Source organism: Schistocerca gregaria, chromosome 2 (genome assembly GCF_023897955.1).
Source record: "Schistocerca gregaria isolate iqSchGreg1 chromosome 2, iqSchGreg1.2, whole genome shotgun sequence".
NCBI classification, from domain to species: domain Eukaryota; kingdom Metazoa; phylum Arthropoda; class Insecta; order Orthoptera; family Acrididae; genus Schistocerca; species Schistocerca gregaria.
This window is the reverse complement of record NC_064921.1, coordinates 946,015,485-946,035,407: the sequence shown is the minus strand read 5'-3', so window position 1 is coordinate 946,035,407 and position 19,923 is coordinate 946,015,485. Positions and strand designations below refer to the sequence as shown.

The following is a 19,923-nucleotide window of genomic DNA, read 5'->3' as shown; positions in this document are numbered from 1 at the left end:
AATAAAAGTTTTCAATTCAATTATCTGGATAACTCAGTTTTCTGAACACCCATGCCCCCAGTTAGTTCAGATAATCGATGCTCTACTGTTTTTGTTTTATTGGAAGACATGAACATAATTCACTGTTAATCAAGCTCTTCTGTTTGGAACGGTTTTTTCCTTGCAGGTGCTTTGGATGCCTTGACTCGTTTAGTTCTTGTCAATGCTGTTTACTTCAAAGGAATATGGAGTTCACAGTTTAAGAAAGATGCAACGTCACCAATGCCATTTCACATTACTGCCACAGAGGAAAAGACTGTTGACATGATGCATATCAAGAAAAAATTTATGTATACAGAAGCACAACAACTTGAGTCTCAAGTCCTGGAACTCCCCTACAAGGTATTAGAATTAAATTTATGGAACTGTAACACCACTTTTTCTCTGAAATACCTCCATTAAAATAAATTTAGGTTACTCCTTTGTATTCTGCCTTGCTATTTAAATTTCATACTTCTGAAAGTAGGTAGAGTTAGATACAAGCTATCTGATTTTATTGTAATTTTGCGCTCAAATTATGGTGCAAATAGATTTAAGATTTTAAGGAATACTGTCTTAACAATGGGAACTGAGATCAGTGATAAACATCAACTTTAGTTCGTGAGTAGTATTAGGAATAAAGTTCGATCAGTAATCCATAAAAATGAAACAGACTGCAGTACTAACTACTTAAAAAACAAAATGGAATGTGAGCTGCTTTACATTGACATTGTATTTTGCAATGAAAGGAAACATTTTAAAATAAATGTTATGATGCTATAAGTGTCTTGTATTTACACACAGCGAACATCATAAGGAAAAATAGTTGTACGATTGAGAAATGAGTTAAGTAAATAAATACAAAAAGTGCACTGCCATGGTGCAACATCTAAGAGTAGATATAAAAGCAGAACATTATAATGTGTATGAACTGATGGTTGAAAATGGCTATTGATATTTTAATATCAGTTTTTACTACTTAATAACCTCAGAATAATATAGTCTTCATTCTGTTCTATATCATGTTTTTGTTATCCAACCCTAGATGCTTTTTCCACAAAAACTGTCATGTTTTTTAACAAATTAGTAGTACCAGAGGGTTGTTTTTTCATATGGGCCTAACAAAGCAAAGTTTATGTATATGGTAAGAATGTTATTGCAGCAATGTTAAATTTTTTGTTTGGTGTTGGGTTGTTTTGTTTGTTCAGTACTTTCAACAGAGGGGTTGAAAATACCCTTAGCAATTTTTAGGTGGTTAATGTGACTAAAATATTTAAAATGCAGAAAATACTCATGTAAACTATTAATTAAAACCACTTTCTCTTTTTACATTCATACATACCATCACTTTCCCAGAAAACTCAAAACTGTTTTCATATTAAAATGATCTGTGAAAGTGATAAAACAAAAATGGAACCAAGTACTGAAAAAACACATCAGCAAAATGAGACTGATTGATCTCTTATAAAATTAACAGATGTGCCAACAATCTAGAGAACATGTTACAATGGGCTGTCAAATGAAAATGAAACAGATAAAAGAAAGGAAATAAACTGTTCACTACGGTACCTCAAAAATAATCACTATAACTGTTACACATTTATTCCACTATGACAAGATGGTCAGTGCCTTCATGGAAAAATGTTTGTGGTTCTCTACAAAACCATGATTCTAATAAGGCATGCACCTCTCTGTCTGAAGCAAACTGACCACCATAAATGTCTTTCTTCAGGACTCCAAGAATATGAAAATCATGTGGGGAGATACAGAGACTTTATGGAGGATGTGTATGGGCTTCCCAGTGAAACTTCTGCAGTGGAGAGGAAACAACCTTGGCAATATGTGGGCCCTATCAATAATGTACAAAATGACATTTTTATAAATATTTTTGTATTTGACTCATTCCACTTTTCACATGTTGAATCACAATCTGAGGTCAACAGAACATGAAATAAATAAATTTTGGACAGTGGACAATTTTTATGTAAGCATTCCTGAATTGCACAGACATTAATGACTGCAGGAAAGGCAAATAACCATCATACCATTTGACTCACCTATCTCTCCAGAGGAAATGTTAATGAAAGCACTGTAGAAAATCTCGTATGCTCTTAATGTAGCAAAACAATAATTTTAAAAATGATGATTATGCTGGCTCATCAAGGATGCCCTTACAACAGTTCGCAGGTTGGGGGGGTGGGGGCTGGGCCTGGAGGTATGGTATATTTTTTATATTTTTGAAGATGGATGGTGATTTGTAAGTAGCCACAAACATTTTTCACCTTAACTGTGTTAAAGACTATTGTAACTCTGGCCTTTAAATCATTTTCTTGAAAGGAAAAACACATGACTATACTCATAACATGTAGGCTTTCGTGGCCAGCGTCTTCATTAATTAAAACGTAGCCAAAGAGTAGAAATTCTTCCTCCTGATGTTTTATTGCCAATTGCAAGCAACATCTTCTGACCTTCTTGGTGCATCTAAAAATTGTTTCAACTGGAAACTGGAACATTCACAATACAGTCCATAATATTGTGGATAAATGAAAGAAAACTTTTCCAGCTGACAGTTTTTGTTGTCATTGCATGTTTTTGGATGCTTCTGGGATGGTGTGTTCGATCATCTCATAATCAGTGTATGCATTTTTCTTAAAATCCATTTTCAAATGATTTAGTTCCTCTTGCAAATAAATTGGCTCACAAATTTTATTAGCCCTGTCCACCAATGTTTTAATGACATCTCTTTTTTGCCTGGGATGATGGTTTGAATCCTTATGGAGGTAATGATGGTATATAACAATATTTTGAGAAGGAAAGTTGCTACTCACTGTATAGCAGAGATGCTGAGCCACAGATAGACACAACAAAAAGACTCTCACAATTAAAGTTTTCAGCCTTGGGCCTTCTCAACAATCTACACACTCACACTCACGCAAACACAACTCACACACACGACTGCAGTCTTAGGCAACTGAAACCGCAAAGTGTGGTTGTATCCTGTATGCCAAATATTAGCTCCAAAACATAAAAACTAATAATGCATTGTTCATAGGCAGTATTTGCTACTTCATGTTCTCTTTCATTCCCTCTAGAATAGAAGATTCTACCTATGTACAAGCAAATGGTCATTCTCATGTGTTTGCTTCCATTCACTCCACTGAAACCAGGCTTTAAGTGCTTAAAATTGATGTCTGTGAACTCCAGATAATTTTGCTATGCGGTACTGCATGAGTGATTTGCCAAGTTGCATGCTAGGCAGGCAGGACTATACAAACTGCTGTTATAATCTGTTCTTTGTGTGGCAAAAACATGTAACTTCAACAGTTTTTACAAAATATTTGCAGTGCCTCTTAGCAGCTAAAATTTTGGCAGTGCATTTCTTTTGTTGTCTTCTTCCCGTGGAAAAAATTTCAGGGTACATTTTGACATGTCTTATTGGACCATTCCCTTGTCAGTGTCTCCCTGAAGAAAGTTCATTGAGCTACTGTAAAGTGATTTTCAGGAATTGCTCTAATGATGTACACTCCACATGTTTTAGCTAACTTTGATGTTTTTCATGTCTTTTGTCTCTATCAAACCCCCATAGACTACTTCCAGTTCTCACAGAAAATATCTTCATTTCATCACTAAAATTTTAATACTTCCATCTTCAGAGGTCATTTCTTTGAGGCTTGTACTAATAATTTGGGTTCTCCTTTGTACTGGATGAAGAGTGTACACTCCATAGACTGTAAGCCTTCTTGGTAGAAATGTGTGACATGTAGTGCACCCCTGACCCATTTAGGGGGACTCTTACAACTCTCAATGGTAACAGTAAACTCCCATTTATCCAAAATGATCAGGATGATGGCCAGTACAGATAACAAAAATTTCGGATAAACCGAAGTCCCCATGTTTTCATGTGTGAAACACCCTGAATTGCATCAATACCATGAAATTTGATCGTCAAATGTGCTTAGGGTACATAGAATGTTATTGATATGGTTTTGAATAAACTTGCATGTTTTTGATTGAAAAATTGTGTTGACATGTTAAAAAGGCACCAAAGTATGATTGAAAACTTAAAATTTTAAAATGTTATAAGCTTGTTTATTTTGCATTCATACAGAAAAAAATCTACTGGCAGCAGGAAAAAACAGTTTTAATTTTGTTACCTACTTTTGTTGAATAAAAAATGAGCTACTGTACAAAATTATGAAACAAATCTAGAGAGTACCCAAAGGAACAAAAAATTTGTCTAGAGGAATTTTAAAGTAAAAAAAAAAAACTTTTGGACATTAGAATTTCTTTTTTGGTAAAAAAGTATGTAATGGTTTTTTTTTTTTTTTTTTTTTTTTTTATGGATTGAGAAACTTTTGTTGTGGCAATATATCCCCAATGTAGGAAACAAATGATTTCAGAATAAGTCACCTCTTCCTCCTGCTGGCTGATGTATTCCAAGGCAGTTTGGATCATTTCATAACCAACTATGTGAGGAATCTTTTTCTCTGCTTCGCCATCAGAAACATATTCTTCTAACACTTTCTGATTGGTTGCAATTTGGATGATTTCTTCCTCAGTCAAATCAGAAAAGTTGTTTTCCATCCACTCTTCAACATCTTTGAAGTTTGCATCTTCACAGCCCGGTAGCTTCTCCAGTAAATTCACCAAAATTACATCATTTTCATCTGTTTCTGGCATGTCATCTTGAGTTTTGGCATTGCCTCTTTGTTCCCACCACTGGTGAGTTGTCTTATGATCTAAGAGATTTTTCCAAGACCTGTTCAATATCCCCTGTTAGTCCTATTTTTTGTGGGTCCCGCCACTTCAGCGATATTCTAGGATGGGTCTCAGGAGTGTCTTCTATATGGTCTTCTTTGTATACTGATTGCATTTCCCTAGTATTCTAGCAATGATCAGCAATCTGCTTCCTCCTTTACCAACAACTGGAACTCTCTGTGTGTGTGTGTGTGTGTGTGTGTGTGTGTGTGTGTGTGTGTGTGTGTTCGTTCCATTTCATTCTCCTACAAAGTGTTACACCCACATAGCTCCATAAGTTGTCTGATTCCATTTGTGTCTTGTTTATGTTATGGTCATAGGATACTAAGTTTTATTCAGTTTTTAAAGTTTTAGATTTGTCAGCATTTAAAGCAAGTTCCCAATCTTTGTACCACTTCGAAATGTTATCAAGATCTGGCTGAATATTTGTGCAGCTTCTTTCAGACAGTATTTCATTATAGATAACATCATAATCTGTTAAAGGTCTGATATTACTATTAATATTGTCTAGAGCCCCTAACTACCACTGGCATATCACTCACAGTGAAAAAAGATGAGCTGTAATAGAGCCTGTGCATATTTGCAGCAGAGAAGGCAGTATCTGTTAGAAAGAATTCTCCTCTAGTTGCCTTTGATATTTGTGATTCATGACTCTTGGTGTTTTGCCCAACACAGCCATTGAAATCAGTGTCCAATCATTTTATAACAGTCAGTGATTTCCAGCTGTTTGTGAACAACAACTAACTCATCCAACAACTGAGAACAGCATTCACATTGGGACTGCATTCTACTGGTACAATGTTTACCCAATAATTAAATAATTAACTTTAAATTACCTAGCCAATATTATTTTAATTTTAGGATCTGTTATGCTACAAGAATTGTAGGATCCCGTTAAAAGGCAAGACTACAACATCAAAGAAAGTGAACACTGCCTTGAGAATTCCTGGCAGATTACAACTGTGTACTGAATTGGGACTCAAACCTGGGATCTTTACCTTTTGTGGACAAATGCTCTACTGATTGAGAGGCCCAAACACAAATCACAGCAAACTACAACCATTGAATGAAAAACAAGAAGCACGAAAATTGTTTTGATTACAAATTTATAGCCATAGTGACTCATTAAAAAATGCAATTACTAATGAACAGCAGAATACACACATACACATGCTATAAGACTGCAACAGAGAACAGAAGAAGTAATGTTAATCCAGACTCCATGCAAAATGATATGGCAGTGAAAAAATTCATCGTTAAAAACTACTGAGTAGCATATAAAGAATTGTTAATAGCACATGCAGCTCAAGCACCTACAAAATTTTTGACCTTAATGAAAATACTACATCTTTTGCTCTTACTCCACAACAAAGTTATACACAGATAATAAAAGTAATTTTCAATATAATAGAGGGAAACATTCCATGTGGGAAAAATATATCTAAAAACAAAGATGATGCATGGCCAGCACATCTTGGCACAGTGTTACACCGTCCGAGTTATCTGGATACTTCCCACTAACACCAAACTGTCAGAACTCTGGAGATGAGAACTTGCCCTTCAGTATATCCTCTCTTCTCGATATCCGCCAGGCCTCAACCTCCGCTAATTTCAAGTTTCCGCCTCTCATACCTCACCTGTCTTTCAACAACTTCTTTGCCTCTGTACTTCCGCCTCGACTGACATCTCTGCGCAAACTCTTTGCCTTTACAAATGTCTGCTTGTGTCTGTGTATGTGCGGTTGGATATGTGTGTGTGTGTGCGAGTGTATACCTATCCCTTTTTCCCCCTAAGGTAAGTCTTTCCGCTCCCGGGATTGGAATGACTCCTTACCCTGTCCCTTAAAACCCACATCCTTTCATCTTTCCCTCTCCTTCCCACTTTCCTGACGAAGCAACTGCCGGTTGCGAAAGCTCGAATTTTGTATGTATGTTTGTGTTTGTTTGTGTGTCTATCGACCTGCCAGTGCTTTTGTTTGGTAAGTCACATCATCTTTGTTTTTAGACATATAAAAGTAATTTTCAGTTTCATATAATTAGAAAATAGTAATAGTAATAAAAATAATAGTGATGTCCGAAGAACTAGTATATGAGCCAATAGAGCTTATCTAACAAAGGTAATGAAACACTGCACAGCATAGAGTTTTTAATAAGCTTTACACTCAGTCATGACTTTTCATAATGAGCAAGCCAGTTTTACCAAGGCCAGTAAATTTCATATTTATCACAGATTGAGTCTGTCAAGGCATATTTTTTGGTTTTCAAAGATTTTCATGCAACTTACATTTAGAAGACTGAACTGTAATTATTGACTGCTTCTGATAATGCCTCATCATCATTTCTGGTACACTGAATCAGAGTTTTCAACAACTTATACTCTTGATACTTCAAAAAATTGATAAATATCTAATTATCACATCCCAGCATTATGTTCTCTAAGACTGTTAATGTAAGATGACATAATACTGGTTTGAAGAAATAATCAGCTTTGCTATATTTCTAATCGTTCTACTGCAAGTATTATGACTGTTATTGTTCTAGGGAGATCAACTGAGCATGGTAATCATTCTTCCGAAGAAAATTGATGGCCTTAAAGAACTTGAAAGGAAGCTGGTAGATGTGAACCTACCTGAAATCTTAAAAAAAATGCGCAAAGTTGATGTGAATGTGTATTTACCCAAATTTAAGCTGGAACACCAGGTAGATCTGAGTGACACTTTGAAAAAGGTGAGCCAATATCTTGTTTTCTTTCATATTTTTAGAGAGCTACAATAATTTATGTGTATCCTACTCCTAGCTTTGGTATGAATGAGATAGTAGTTGGTTAGTTTGCAACGGTACGATGCTTGTGGTGTGGGACAGCAGTGTAATGACTAGGCACTAAAGGTTGTATCACTCCTACTGACATACCCCAAGCATGATTGCTGCTCCACTAAGAGTATATCTCACTGTCATCCACAGAGTCTCATACTGTCTGAAAAAATTATCACTCTTGTGATAAACTATCTGTACAAAATCTGCTTCATTTTTCATTAAGGAATTTCAAAATGAGCAATTAGAATTATACATACACTCCTGGAAATGGAAAAAAGAACACATTGACACCGGTGTGTCAGACCTACCATACTTGCTCCGGACACTGCGAGAGGGCTGTACAAGCAATGATCACACACATGGCACAGCGGACACACCAGGAACCGTGGTGTTGGCCGTTGAATGGCGCTAGCTGTGCAGCATTTGTGCACCGCCACCGTCAGTGTCAGCCAGTTTGCCATGGCATACGGAGCTCCATCGCAGTCTTTAACACTGATAGCATGCCACAACAGCGTGGACGTGAACCGTATGTGCAGTTGACAGACTTTGAGCGAGGGCCTATAGTGGGCATGCGGGAGGCCGGGTGGACGTACCGCCGAATTGCTCAACACGTGGGGCGTGAGGTCTCCACAGTGCATCGATGTTGTCGCCAGTGGTTGGCGGAAGGTGCACGTGCCCGTCGACCTGGGACCGGACCGCAGCGACGCACTGATGCACGCCAAGACCGTAGGATCCTACGCAGTGCCGTAGGGGACCGCACCGCCACTTCCCAGCAAATTAGGGACACTGTTGCTCTTGGGGTATTGGCGAGGACCATTCGCAACCGTCTCCATGAAGCTGGGCTACGGTCCCGCACACCGTTAGGCCGTCTTCCGCTCACGCCCCAACATCGTGCAGCCCGCCTCCAGTGGTGTCGCGACAGGCGTGAATGGAGGGACGAATGGAGACGTGTCGTCTTCAGCGATGAGAGTCGCTTCTGCCTTGGTGCCAATGATGGTCGTATGCGTGTTTGGCGCCGTGCAGGTGAGTGCCACAATCAGGACTGCATACGACCGAGGCACACAGGGCCAACACCCGGCACCATGGCGTGGGGAGCGATCTCCTACACTGGCCGTACACCTCTGGTGATCGTCGAGGGGACACTGAATAGTGCACGGTACATCCAAACCGTCATCGAACCCATCGTTCTACCATTCCTAGACCGGCAAGGGAATTTGCTGTTCCAACAGGACAATGCACGTCCGCATGTATCCCGTGCCACGCAACGTGCTCTAGAAGGTGTAAGTCAGCTACCCTGGCCAGCAAGATCTCCGGATCTGTCCCCCATTGAGCATGTTTGGGACTGGATGAAGCGTCGTCTCACGCGGTCTGCACGTCCAGCACGAACGCTGGTCCAACTGAGGCGCCAGGTGGAAATGGCATGGCAAGCCGTTCCACAGTACTACATCCAGCATCTCTACGATCGTCTCCATGGGAGAATAGCAGCCTGCATTGCTGCGAAAGGTGGACATACACTGTACTAGTGCCGACATTGTGCGTGGTCTGTTGCCTGTGTCTATGTGCCTGTGGTTCTGTCAGTGTGATCATGTGATGTATATGACCCCAGGAATGTGTCAATAAAGTTTCCCCTTCCTGGGACAATGAATTCACGGTGTTCTTATTTCAATTTCCACGAGTGTATTAGTAGTGTTTTTGATTTCATTGCTGTGTAAACCAGAGACAGTAGTTCATTGCTGCATAAAAGCAACTAATCATCTCTGGTACACCAAATAGGTATATTTTCAATTAAATTCAGATTATCATTTAAAATTCATGCTCACTATAAACACTTTTTTGGATGATTAATTACCATACTTTTCACTGATAACACCTTGAAGTTCCTTGCCTTTCAGAAAGTATCAAGTAAACTATCATAAATTTACTTTGTCATATTATTTCAATAGAAGAGGTAAATGAACTGGTTCTGTTGTGCATCATATTTGATTTCTAGTTTTAATTTTTGGATAGCAACTGTAGGAGGTATCCCTACAATATACAATTTTAAAAATACCTCAATTTGGGTATTTTTCAGAATAATTTACCACACACACATTTCTATCCTCAAATAACTTCAGACAGAGTTACTGCATAGAGTAATGAACATTTCATTCTCACGTAATAAAACTTTAAGTTCTTCAGAATGTAAATGAATACAGTTGTGGCTAAATTAGAACTTGATTGATATAAATCTCAAAAATAACTGATACATCTTTTTTTCACATAATACATCTTCAATTTTTTATAATAATTAACTACAGCATCTTGACATAGTTGGATGAATCTCCTCACAGTGAACAACTGTCACCTCAGCTGCAAACTGGTCCAGAATTTCCTCGGCAGCCAAACAGTACCAGAAGATCCCTCCATTCCTATGAAGCCTATATGTAATACATGAAACAAACATAAAACATACACATTATACAATGTTTACCGAATAAACTTGATATGATGGAATCATTGTTCATTTAGTGAACAAACAGAATAAAATAGTGCACACACACACACACACACACACACACACACACACACACACATACACACACACAAAGAAAAAAAAAACTTTTTTCTAATTGGAACTGAAATAAGATTTATAATCTTGAACTTAAAAATGTAAAGTCAAAACAGTGGAAGCTATAGGTTGGAATATGAACAATATTAGGAAAATTATAGATTGCTACTCACCATAGAGAAGACCCATCAAGCTCAGACAGGGACAATGAAATGTCTGTTAAATATTATAACTTTTGGTCAAAGCCATTGTGGCACCGATGAGGTCGACACCAGAATCAATCAGAGTATCGTCTTTGAACTAAGCTAAACATTATCTTTGTGCAGTGCTGCCATGTCAGTTCTGTGTAAGCCTTGCTTGTGTAAAGAGGTGAATAAGTGAACTATTGCTAAATGGGAGTATTCTTTGGTGCAAATGACCTGAACTTCTCCCTCACTGGTGACCCCAAGTTGTAACGTCTTCCGTTTTCACTGTTTTACTGTGTCCATGGCCTCCATGGTAGTTATGTTCGTATGTATTACTTCGACACAGCATTCAAACAATGACTTCGGCCCAATGCTTAACGCTGGATTTTGTGATCAACATGCATCATGTTGCGGGCAATGTACACGCGCCAGGACTACAACACGATGCCTCTCACTCGACGATTACGTCGATTTTGCCGGCCGTTTTTGAGCCTGCAACAATAAGGGAGTTTAGGAGTGTGCATGACTCCGGCTATCTGACGCCTTTGTTCCCACCACATGTGCCCTCTCTCATCAACAGTGCAGTTACCTCTTACGGATCTCTGTGCAGTGCAGGACCAATGCCAATTTCTGCAAATATTTCGTTGGACAACCTACCACTGCCAGGACAACGATTTGCCATGTCACATTCCTTGCAGTACCACACAGTTACCTGCCATGTGGCCGGAACTGTTTTGTTCACAGCTCAACCTCCTCAGCATCCGACCATGCCCGTGCCTGCTTCGATACTTCAGCCTGCGACAGGAACAATAACTTGTTATCTGTGCCTGACCTCCATCTCCATCCCACTGCTACACCTCAGTGTTTTGTGCCATGACATTCACCTTATCCGCACACTGTTTTGAGTGGAGTGACTACGATCAGTGAACATTCACACATTCTGTCCAACGTTCGATATCATTTTCCACACTGTGCTTCTAGACAGCCAGCACCAGTCGAGCTTCCACTACCATTCTCAGCACATCCCGGTGCCTCATCCGTGTCGGTCTTCCATGACACATCAGTCTGAACACAACTGCAATGTGTTGAGCTTCCGCAACCGCAATCGGCATATTACGGTGTCTCACCCGCATCAGCCTTCCGCGTTGTGATGGATTGCGCTCAACCACAATGTGTCACCTTCATGCTGCCACTCGATCAGCCATCATCACCATGTCCATGGGAGGCACACTTTCCTGGAATACTACAGCAACAACAGCCTGTTTCAGGCAGTGCCCCAATGAATTCAAATCAACCTGTTCTTCTGAACATTCTACATTCTACCGACACTGCCGCCCTTTAATCCCAATAGAGCAACAACCTGGTTCAAAATTGTGGACGAAGTGTTCAACCATTACAAACTCGCCAAGTCAGCCAGGTTTCTGTGCCTCATAACCCACCTGCACGACCAGGAGGACTTGATTACTGACCTGGTCGACACCCCGGACTCATCTACCTGGTACACTCTAGCCAAAGAGACAGTTCTACTTCAGCTTGCATGATCAACTGAGGCAGAATGTGGCAAGTGCTCCACATCAAGCAACTAGGCTATAACAAACCATCCCAACTCTGGAGACGGCTACGCACCCTGGTCAGCACCAATCTGCTCTCTGACACAGCTCTCCTCGCCATCTGGTCAGATAAACTATCTCCTCACATCTGTTTTGCTCTGACTTGGAGGCCCCCCAAACCTGTTGAGCAAACAATGACAATTGCTGACAAGCTACACGATGCATCACTGCTCTATTTCGCCAGCCACTGCCTACCTGACAAGTCTCAGTTTCAGGCTCATCGTCCTGTGGCCAGACACGGCTGGGGCCACATTGTGCTGACCATTATTCCGCTCGCTCTGGAAAGCAGTAAACAAGCTACTGGGACATCATCGGCTCCACCCATGGTCACGCCCCCTCCTGCAACTAAGCCTGCTGCAACCACTGAACCTCAGCCACTGTCACTGGCAACGAACATTCCGCAGGAAATAGGAAATGCAACAGCAACCCCCTGTACAGTTACTTCCACACACGGTTTGGTGAAGCGGCACGGAACTGCAGACCACCCTGTTACTTCCCAAATGACTCCTGCACACAACATGACAGGTACCCACCAGTGCTACATTCTGTCCGGGAATGACCGGATAATTGAGGACAACTTTACATTAAAGACATTTCGTCGGGATAACTTGTCCTAGTGGACGCAGGCACCGATGCTTCACTGCTGCCCACATCCTTAGCATCGTCGAACATCTGCTCTCATCCTACGTTTCTGCAAGCCGTGAATTCAGCTAAACTACAATGCTCGGGTTCAACTTCACACATCGTCTCACTCTCCTCAACTGCAGACTCGAGTGGACTGTTTTAGTGTGCGAAATTGACCAACCTGTACTAGGCATTGACTTCTTGCAACACCACAAACTTTCACCAGACCTAGTGCAAAACACTGTGTTCCATCACCTGTCTAAGACTCACTTCCCCTGTGCTCTGTCGAGCAAACCCCCCTGTGATAAATCGATCCGGGCTCATCTCATTGGTACATGCTTGTCTCTGTCAACGATGTTACAAGAAACCACACATAAGTGCCTTGTCGAGCTCGAAAATGTCGCTCATCTACACAAGGAAAACTTTGAGCTCTCCCTCCGACACCACAAAACTCAGCTCCAACTCTCCAACACAGCAAAGGAATTACAGACACTGCGGCAAGAACAAAGCTAGGTCAGTAAGTGCGCCGAATCTGCTTGCAGTCCCAGCAATCGAGCCTCCGTGCATACCTACCGAAACCCCTCGCAACTGTGCAGCAAGTCTACCATAATGTGTACTGACAGTTCAACAGGACTACACCCCTCTAACACGGCAGCATTTGACACTCGGCCAGACACAAGTGCACATATGCGACAAATGCCACGTGTTCCTGATCTGATGGCTCCTACCCTGCCCCTCACAGACAGGACTTCAAACTATGCAACTTCGGCTCCTGTGCACCACCGTGTGACCACCACTGACAACACAAACAGTGCACTCGCGCGTAGCGATTCGCCTATGACCGTGCTGCCACAGGCCACAGCCTCGGACAATGGACTCACTAACGCTTCATGAGCTCTACTGAGCTCACCTGACCATGGTGTCACTGCTTCGGGCCGGCGGACATCTTGGCACATTGACTCCTGGAACACTTCACCACCTCGACTGCTGTCGGATCCGCCGAGTGGCTCCGAACACCACGACCACGTCTTGCCTGCTCCGCCTGCCACACATTGTAAACAAACCGCCTCCCGTGCCTTCAGCAACATATCCGTCGTCACCAACGGCATGGTTCACAAGCTTCGCCTCATGCCTGGGTCCCCTGATCTCCAGTAAACCACGTTGAATTTGTCCCGAGTGCCTCTCCGACCTTAAAAAACACTAAGCTCCGGCATCATTGAACCCTCTGCCAGTAGCTGGTCTACGCCCATACATATGACACCCAAGAAAGATAGGTCATGGCACATGTGTAGAGACTACTGTCGACACCTACCCCATTCCCAACATTGACGACTTTACCAGTTCCCTTGCAGATGTGACCACGTTCCCTGTCATTGATTGCAAACAGGCCTACCACCAGATCCCCATGGCACCTGAAGACATCGAGTATACAGCAATCACCACCCTGATTGGGTTATTTCAGTTTTGATTCATGCCCTTTGGTCTGAAAAATGCAACCCAGACTTGGCAACGCTTCGTCAACGAAGTGCTGATTGAACTAAAATTCTGCTTTGCATATCTTGATGACATTCCTGTGTTCAGATCCTTTGTCGAGGACAACATTCGACACGTGCAAACTGTTGTGAACACTCTCATGGCAGCAGACATTGAGACCAACCAGGAAAAATTGCAGCTACATCAACCCGCTGTCACTTTTCTTGGTTTTTGGGTCGCTGTCTACAGCATTTCACCACTTCCTGAGAAAGTACAAACAATACTAAACCTAGCCAGACCGTCATCAATCAAAGAGCTCCGGTGCTTTCTGGGGACAGTTAATTATTATTGTTGACATCTACGTCAGGTTGCGGAGATTCAGGCTCCACTGTCGGATGCCTTTGCAGGCAACCACACTTCTGGATCTGGGCCCATTCCATAGACCCCTGCTATGACTGCCTCTTTCACTGCCCTCAAAAATCTTCTTGCCGAGGCCTGCACCATCGCGCATCCTCATCCCAATGCACAGCTTTTCATCACCACAGACATGATCGATACTGCCATCGGCGCTGTCCTTAGCCAGACAGTCGATGGCCAAACTTTGCCTCTGCAGTTCTTCTCACGCAAGCTCACCAATGCACAACGGAAATATTTCACATTTGACACGGAGTTGCTCATGGTCTACAAAGCTATCAAGCATTTTAAGACTGATGTAGAGGGACGCCCTTTCTATGTTTAAACAGACCACAAACCCCTGGTTGCGGCCATTACAAACCCACCAGCTGACCCGCCTCCTCGTCGCTTCAGATATATGGACTTCATATCTCAGTTCACCACCAATGTCAGACACATAAAGAGTGCTGACAATATAGTTGCTGATATCCTATCAAGAGTCGATGCCGTTCAGTCACCATTAGACCTCTCTGAACTGCCTAACCTCCAACCCGCCGCCGAGGACACGCAAAACCTGATTTCAGACTCTACCTCTTCACTACACTTCATCCGCTCCACCTTCCCTGGCATTTCTCATTTCTGGTGAGATCTGATGCTATGACAGTATGGGCACATTATGCTCCCTCATCCCAATCACGCTTTGTCGAGCTGTCTTCAATGCACTGCATAATTTAGCCCACCCCGGTGTTCATGCGTCCGCCTGCCTCGTAAGGGAGCACTTTGTGTGAAGATATGTCAACAAGACTGCCAGCAATGGGCACACTCCTGCGTTGCATGCCAACACTGCAAAGTACACAAGCACACTTCTTTGCGGCATCCGGCGCATCCATACCACAGCATATCACCCGCAAACTGATGGGCTAGTTGAGCGCTGGCATCACACTTTCAAGGCGGCTCTTCGATGCCACGACTCTCTATGGACAGAGGCAATTCCCCTTGTGTAACTCGGCATTCGTGCAATCTATAAGGAAGACCTCAAAGGCACAATAGCCGAGTTCGTATATGGCCAGAACAATGTTCTCCCTGGTGTACTTGTGAGCCCTTCCACTTCTCTCCTTCAGTCTCACTTACCTTCCTTCGTGGACTGCGTCAGATGCCACTTCAACAACCTCCACATCCCTCCGCCAGCCAGCCATTCCCACCCTAAGGTTCAGGTCCCATAATCTCTCGACAATTGTGAGTACGTCATGCTCCGAGATGACACTGTCTGTGCTCCCCTCCAACCTCCATATACCGGCCCATACCGAGTTCTCCGGCGCTCAGCCAACACCTATGACATCCAGATAAAAGATTCAGCTGTTACAGTCTCTCTCAACAGACTTAAGCCTGCTCATGTTGAGCCCACTTCTACCCCCCTTCAGGCCACGACCACGCCACTCACTGTCGTGGCTCACGACGCTCCGACCACTCACTCCACATTGGACTTACACACTCGGTTGAGTGACTTCCAGCTCCAATCGTCGAGCTCTTCTCTGACCTTGCCCTCTGCTCCAGTCTCACGCACTCCGTTGAGTGATCACATTCTCTCCACATCGAGCTTACCTATGATCATGCCCTCGCTGCCGGCTCCTTCTCCGGTCCCTTCGACCTCTCCCCCGTCACCTGCCTCGCCCTGTCAAGGTTTATCACACCCCCTCCCCCCCCCCCCCCCCCCCCATCTTGAACGTGCCCTCGCTGGAAGTGTTTGTGCCTGTCCCCCTGGACATAATCCATGACATCACTATAATACTATGCGATGACACACTGTTTGTAATGTGTTTCCCTTCATCTGGTGCTCATGATACAACCTCCGCCATTTCCTGCCACCTGGTGAAATGTGTTCCGCTCTCACCTGACGTCGACCTGGACATGCTTCATGTGTTTGCCATGCCCACCGAAGACATCGTCATCGTCACTCCGTTCCACCCGCAACCCACTGGTCTCCCTGCTCCCTGTCGTCGCATGCCCGGTACGACGCCCGGCGCGCCTCGATGACTTCCAGGCTTGGTGGCCGAACCTTCCTACATGACATCTACCAACACAGCTCCCCAACGACGCTGTCGAGCTGACCATGGTCCAGCTGATGCCATAGTCGCCTGCTGATGCCATAGTCACCCCTCCTCCCCCCCCCCCCCCGGACTCTCAAGAGTACTCCGTACTGCGAGGGGGGGGGGGGGGGGGCTATGTAGTGCTGATTAGGTCGACACCAGGGTCGATCTCAGTATCGTCTTTGAACTAAGCTAAACATTATCTTTCTTCAGTGTCGCCATGTCAATTCTGTGTAAGCCTTGCTTGTGTAAAGAGGTGAATAAATGAACTATTGCAAAATGGGAGTATTGTTCAGTGTAACCGACCTGAAATTCTCCCTCACCATCTTCAGCAAAGAAACTACACACACATTCACACAAGCAAGGACACTTCAAGCAAACATAAGCAAACATGACCACTACCACTGCACCTCCAACTGGAATGCAACTGTCATGTAATAGTAATCTGAAGTGGGGCTGGGAACGGGGAGGAATAGAAGGTTATGAGTGGGGGGAGAGAAGAGTGCTGTCTTGTGGGAAGTGCAGGGACTAGATAATGGTCTGACAAAGCTACCAGACTCAGCACCAAGATCATTCATATGCTCCATTTTGTTTTTCAGCTAACCCACTGAGGTTAGGAAGTAATTATTTTCTTCTGTCCACAGCACTGCATCTTGTGCACAAGTTTGGGAATTTTCTTAATTGACAACATCCCACACTGCTTTGCATTTGTTGAGATCACCTTCTGTGTAATGTCAATAACAATGTTTTTGGCCAGGGACAGTTTCTCTTTTTTGGTTTCTTCCCAGTTCAGGCTGCTGTTTAGAAAAAAATTTATATATACTGTACAGTCTGAGTATGTATTTCCTAAAGAGAGTCAGCTCATCTGTAAACCATTTTAACTGGGTCATTTTCTGTTTATGCTTAGAGCTTCTTTTGTTTACAACAGTTCAGTGAGTCTTTTCAGGAAATTATCAAACACTGCTTCCTCAACACTCTTCCTAGATTATTTATTGTATACAAGGTCCTAGCTAACATCAATTAATCTGTCAACAAATAAATTAATATATTCATCTTTCTGCTCTCTTATCTATATTACATTAGCCTTGGTGCTGGATGATGTGTCTAACTCAGACAACTGTTCACAGTAGGAAGTTAAAATTACTGGTTTATGATCTGCTAAACCTCCACTAGTATGTCTGACATCCTGAATATCTCTCGAAAAAGTAACTATAATATTATTCAAGCAAGCATTATTCCTTGTGGATCTGTACTTTGTACAATGTAAATTTAGTACTCTTAAGATATTAAAAAATCATTCTTGTGACATATTCATGAGAGTCAGCCATTTCAATGTCGAAATCACCACAGATAGTGGCTTTTGTTTTAGATTTTAATATCTATATTAGCTAACAATTATGGTATTTTCTTCATTTAGTCTTATACTTGTAATTTGTCCATCCAGTAAGAGCTAACATTCATCTTAAAAAGCATTAGTGAATATTAGAGCATCTCCATTCTTTCTTTCACTTCTTGCACATATTATCTCCAACAGATTAAACTCAAGGAATAACATTCTACCTGATTTTCTGTCAGCAAATGTTCTGACATACATACAACAACAACAACATTTTCAGTATTGCAAAATTTTATAATTCTAATATTTTGTTCCTAATGCAGTGAATGTTCATGTATTTGTAAACACTCCTTTTTGAGTGTTGATTTTAGCATCTAGCTCATATGCAAGAGGTTGTTACCTGTAATGTCACTGACTTTTCTCCTAAAAAATGACATACACTCCTGTTATTACTCAACCCACTACTTCCATAGACAGTTTATTCTGTTTGATTCTTTAATATTTTCAGTGACACTATGCCACACAAATGATTTCCCTTCATAGTTTTTGCTTATATCTACTACTGCACAGGTTGCATATTCGGAGCACAGGTTTCTTATTTTGCTGTGTGCACTTGAACTTTATTTATTTACACTGGCACTGTTGTTGTCGTTGCGGTCTTCCGTCCTGAGACTGGTTTGATGCAGCTCTCCATGCTACTCTATCCTGTGCAAGCTTCTTCATCTCCCAGTACTTACGGCAACCTACATCCTTCTGAATCTGCTTAGTGTATTCATATCCTGGTCTCCCTCTACGATTTTTACTCTCCATGCTGCCCTCCAATGCTAAATTGGCGATCCCTTGATGCCTCAGAACATGTCCTACCAGTCCAAGCAGTCTGTGTATGTATGGATGGATATGCGTGTGTGTGTGTATGTGTGTACGCACGAGTATATACCTATTCTTTTTTCCCCTTAAGGTAAGTCTTTCCGCTCCCGGGATTGGAATGAATCCTTACCCTCTCCCTTAAAACCCACATCCTTTCATCTTTCCTTTTCCTTCCCTCTTTCCTGATGAAGCAGCCGCCGGTTGTGAAAGCTCAAGTTCTGTGTGTGTTTGTGTGTTTTTTTTTATTCATTGTGCCTATCTGCCGGCGCCTTCCTGCTTGGTAAGTCTTGGAATCTTTGTTTTTAAGATATTTTTCCCATGTGGAAGTTTCTTTCTATTTTATTTATATGTAAAAGAAAATGTAGATTATAAGAGTATAACATCTGTTTGCAGAGTTGGTTGTGAAAAAGACTTTGAAATCTCAGCTGTAGAATTAATGTCTGAAAACACTATTATTTTATGTGTGTACAGATCTCCTGTTAGCAACATAAGTGTTTTTTTCAAAAAATTGGACCTTACTTTAGGCAAAGTTAAGACAACTGGGAAAACAGTGTACTATGTGGTGATTTTAATATTGACTTTCTGAGCCATAGCCCTCACAGGGAAACGTTTTTAAATACAGGGTGATTCAAAAAGAATACCACAACTTTAGGAATTTAAAACTCTGCAACGACAAAAGGCAGAGCTAAGCAGTAACTGTCGGCGAATTAAGGGAGCTATAAAGTTTCATTTAGTTGTACATTTGTTCACTTGAGGTGCTGTTGACTAGGTGTCAGCATCAGTTGATGCTAAGATGGCGACCGCTCAACACAAAGCTTTTTGTGTTATTGAGTATGGCAGAAGTGAATCGACGACAGTTGTTCAGTGTGCATTTCGAACGAAGTATGGTGTTAAACCTCCTGATAGGTGGTGTATTAAACGTTGGTATAAACAGTTTACAGAGAATGGGTGTTTGTGCAAAGGGAAAAGTTCTGGATGGCCGAGAATGAGTGATGAAAATGTAGCACGCATCCAGCAAGCATTTGTTCGCAGCCCAGGGAAATCAACTCGCAGAGCTAGCAGAGAGCTGCAAATTCCACAGTCAACTGTATGGAGAGTCCTACGAAAAAGGTTAGTTATGAAACCTTATCATCTGAAATTGGTTCAAGCACTGTCTGCAGCTGATAAGATTAAAAGAATTGATTTCTGTGATTTTATCCTTGCTCAAATGG

General features: G+C 42.1%; 1 protein-coding gene across 7 annotated transcripts in view; it reads left to right on the top strand.

The window, feature by feature from the left end:
• LOC126335405 (leukocyte elastase inhibitor-like) overlaps positions 1–19,923 on the top strand; it is a 195,773-nt gene that overhangs the window by 91,959 nt on the left and 83,891 nt on the right. For all 7 annotated transcript variants that reach the window (XM_049998668.1, XM_049998669.1, XM_049998671.1 and 4 more), the window contains 2 exons: positions 167–381; positions 7,317–7,502. In XM_049998668.1, the coding sequence (XP_049854625.1) occupies positions 167–381; positions 7,317–7,502 (401 nt within the window). The remainder of the gene's footprint in view (positions 1–166; positions 382–7,316; positions 7,503–19,923) is intronic.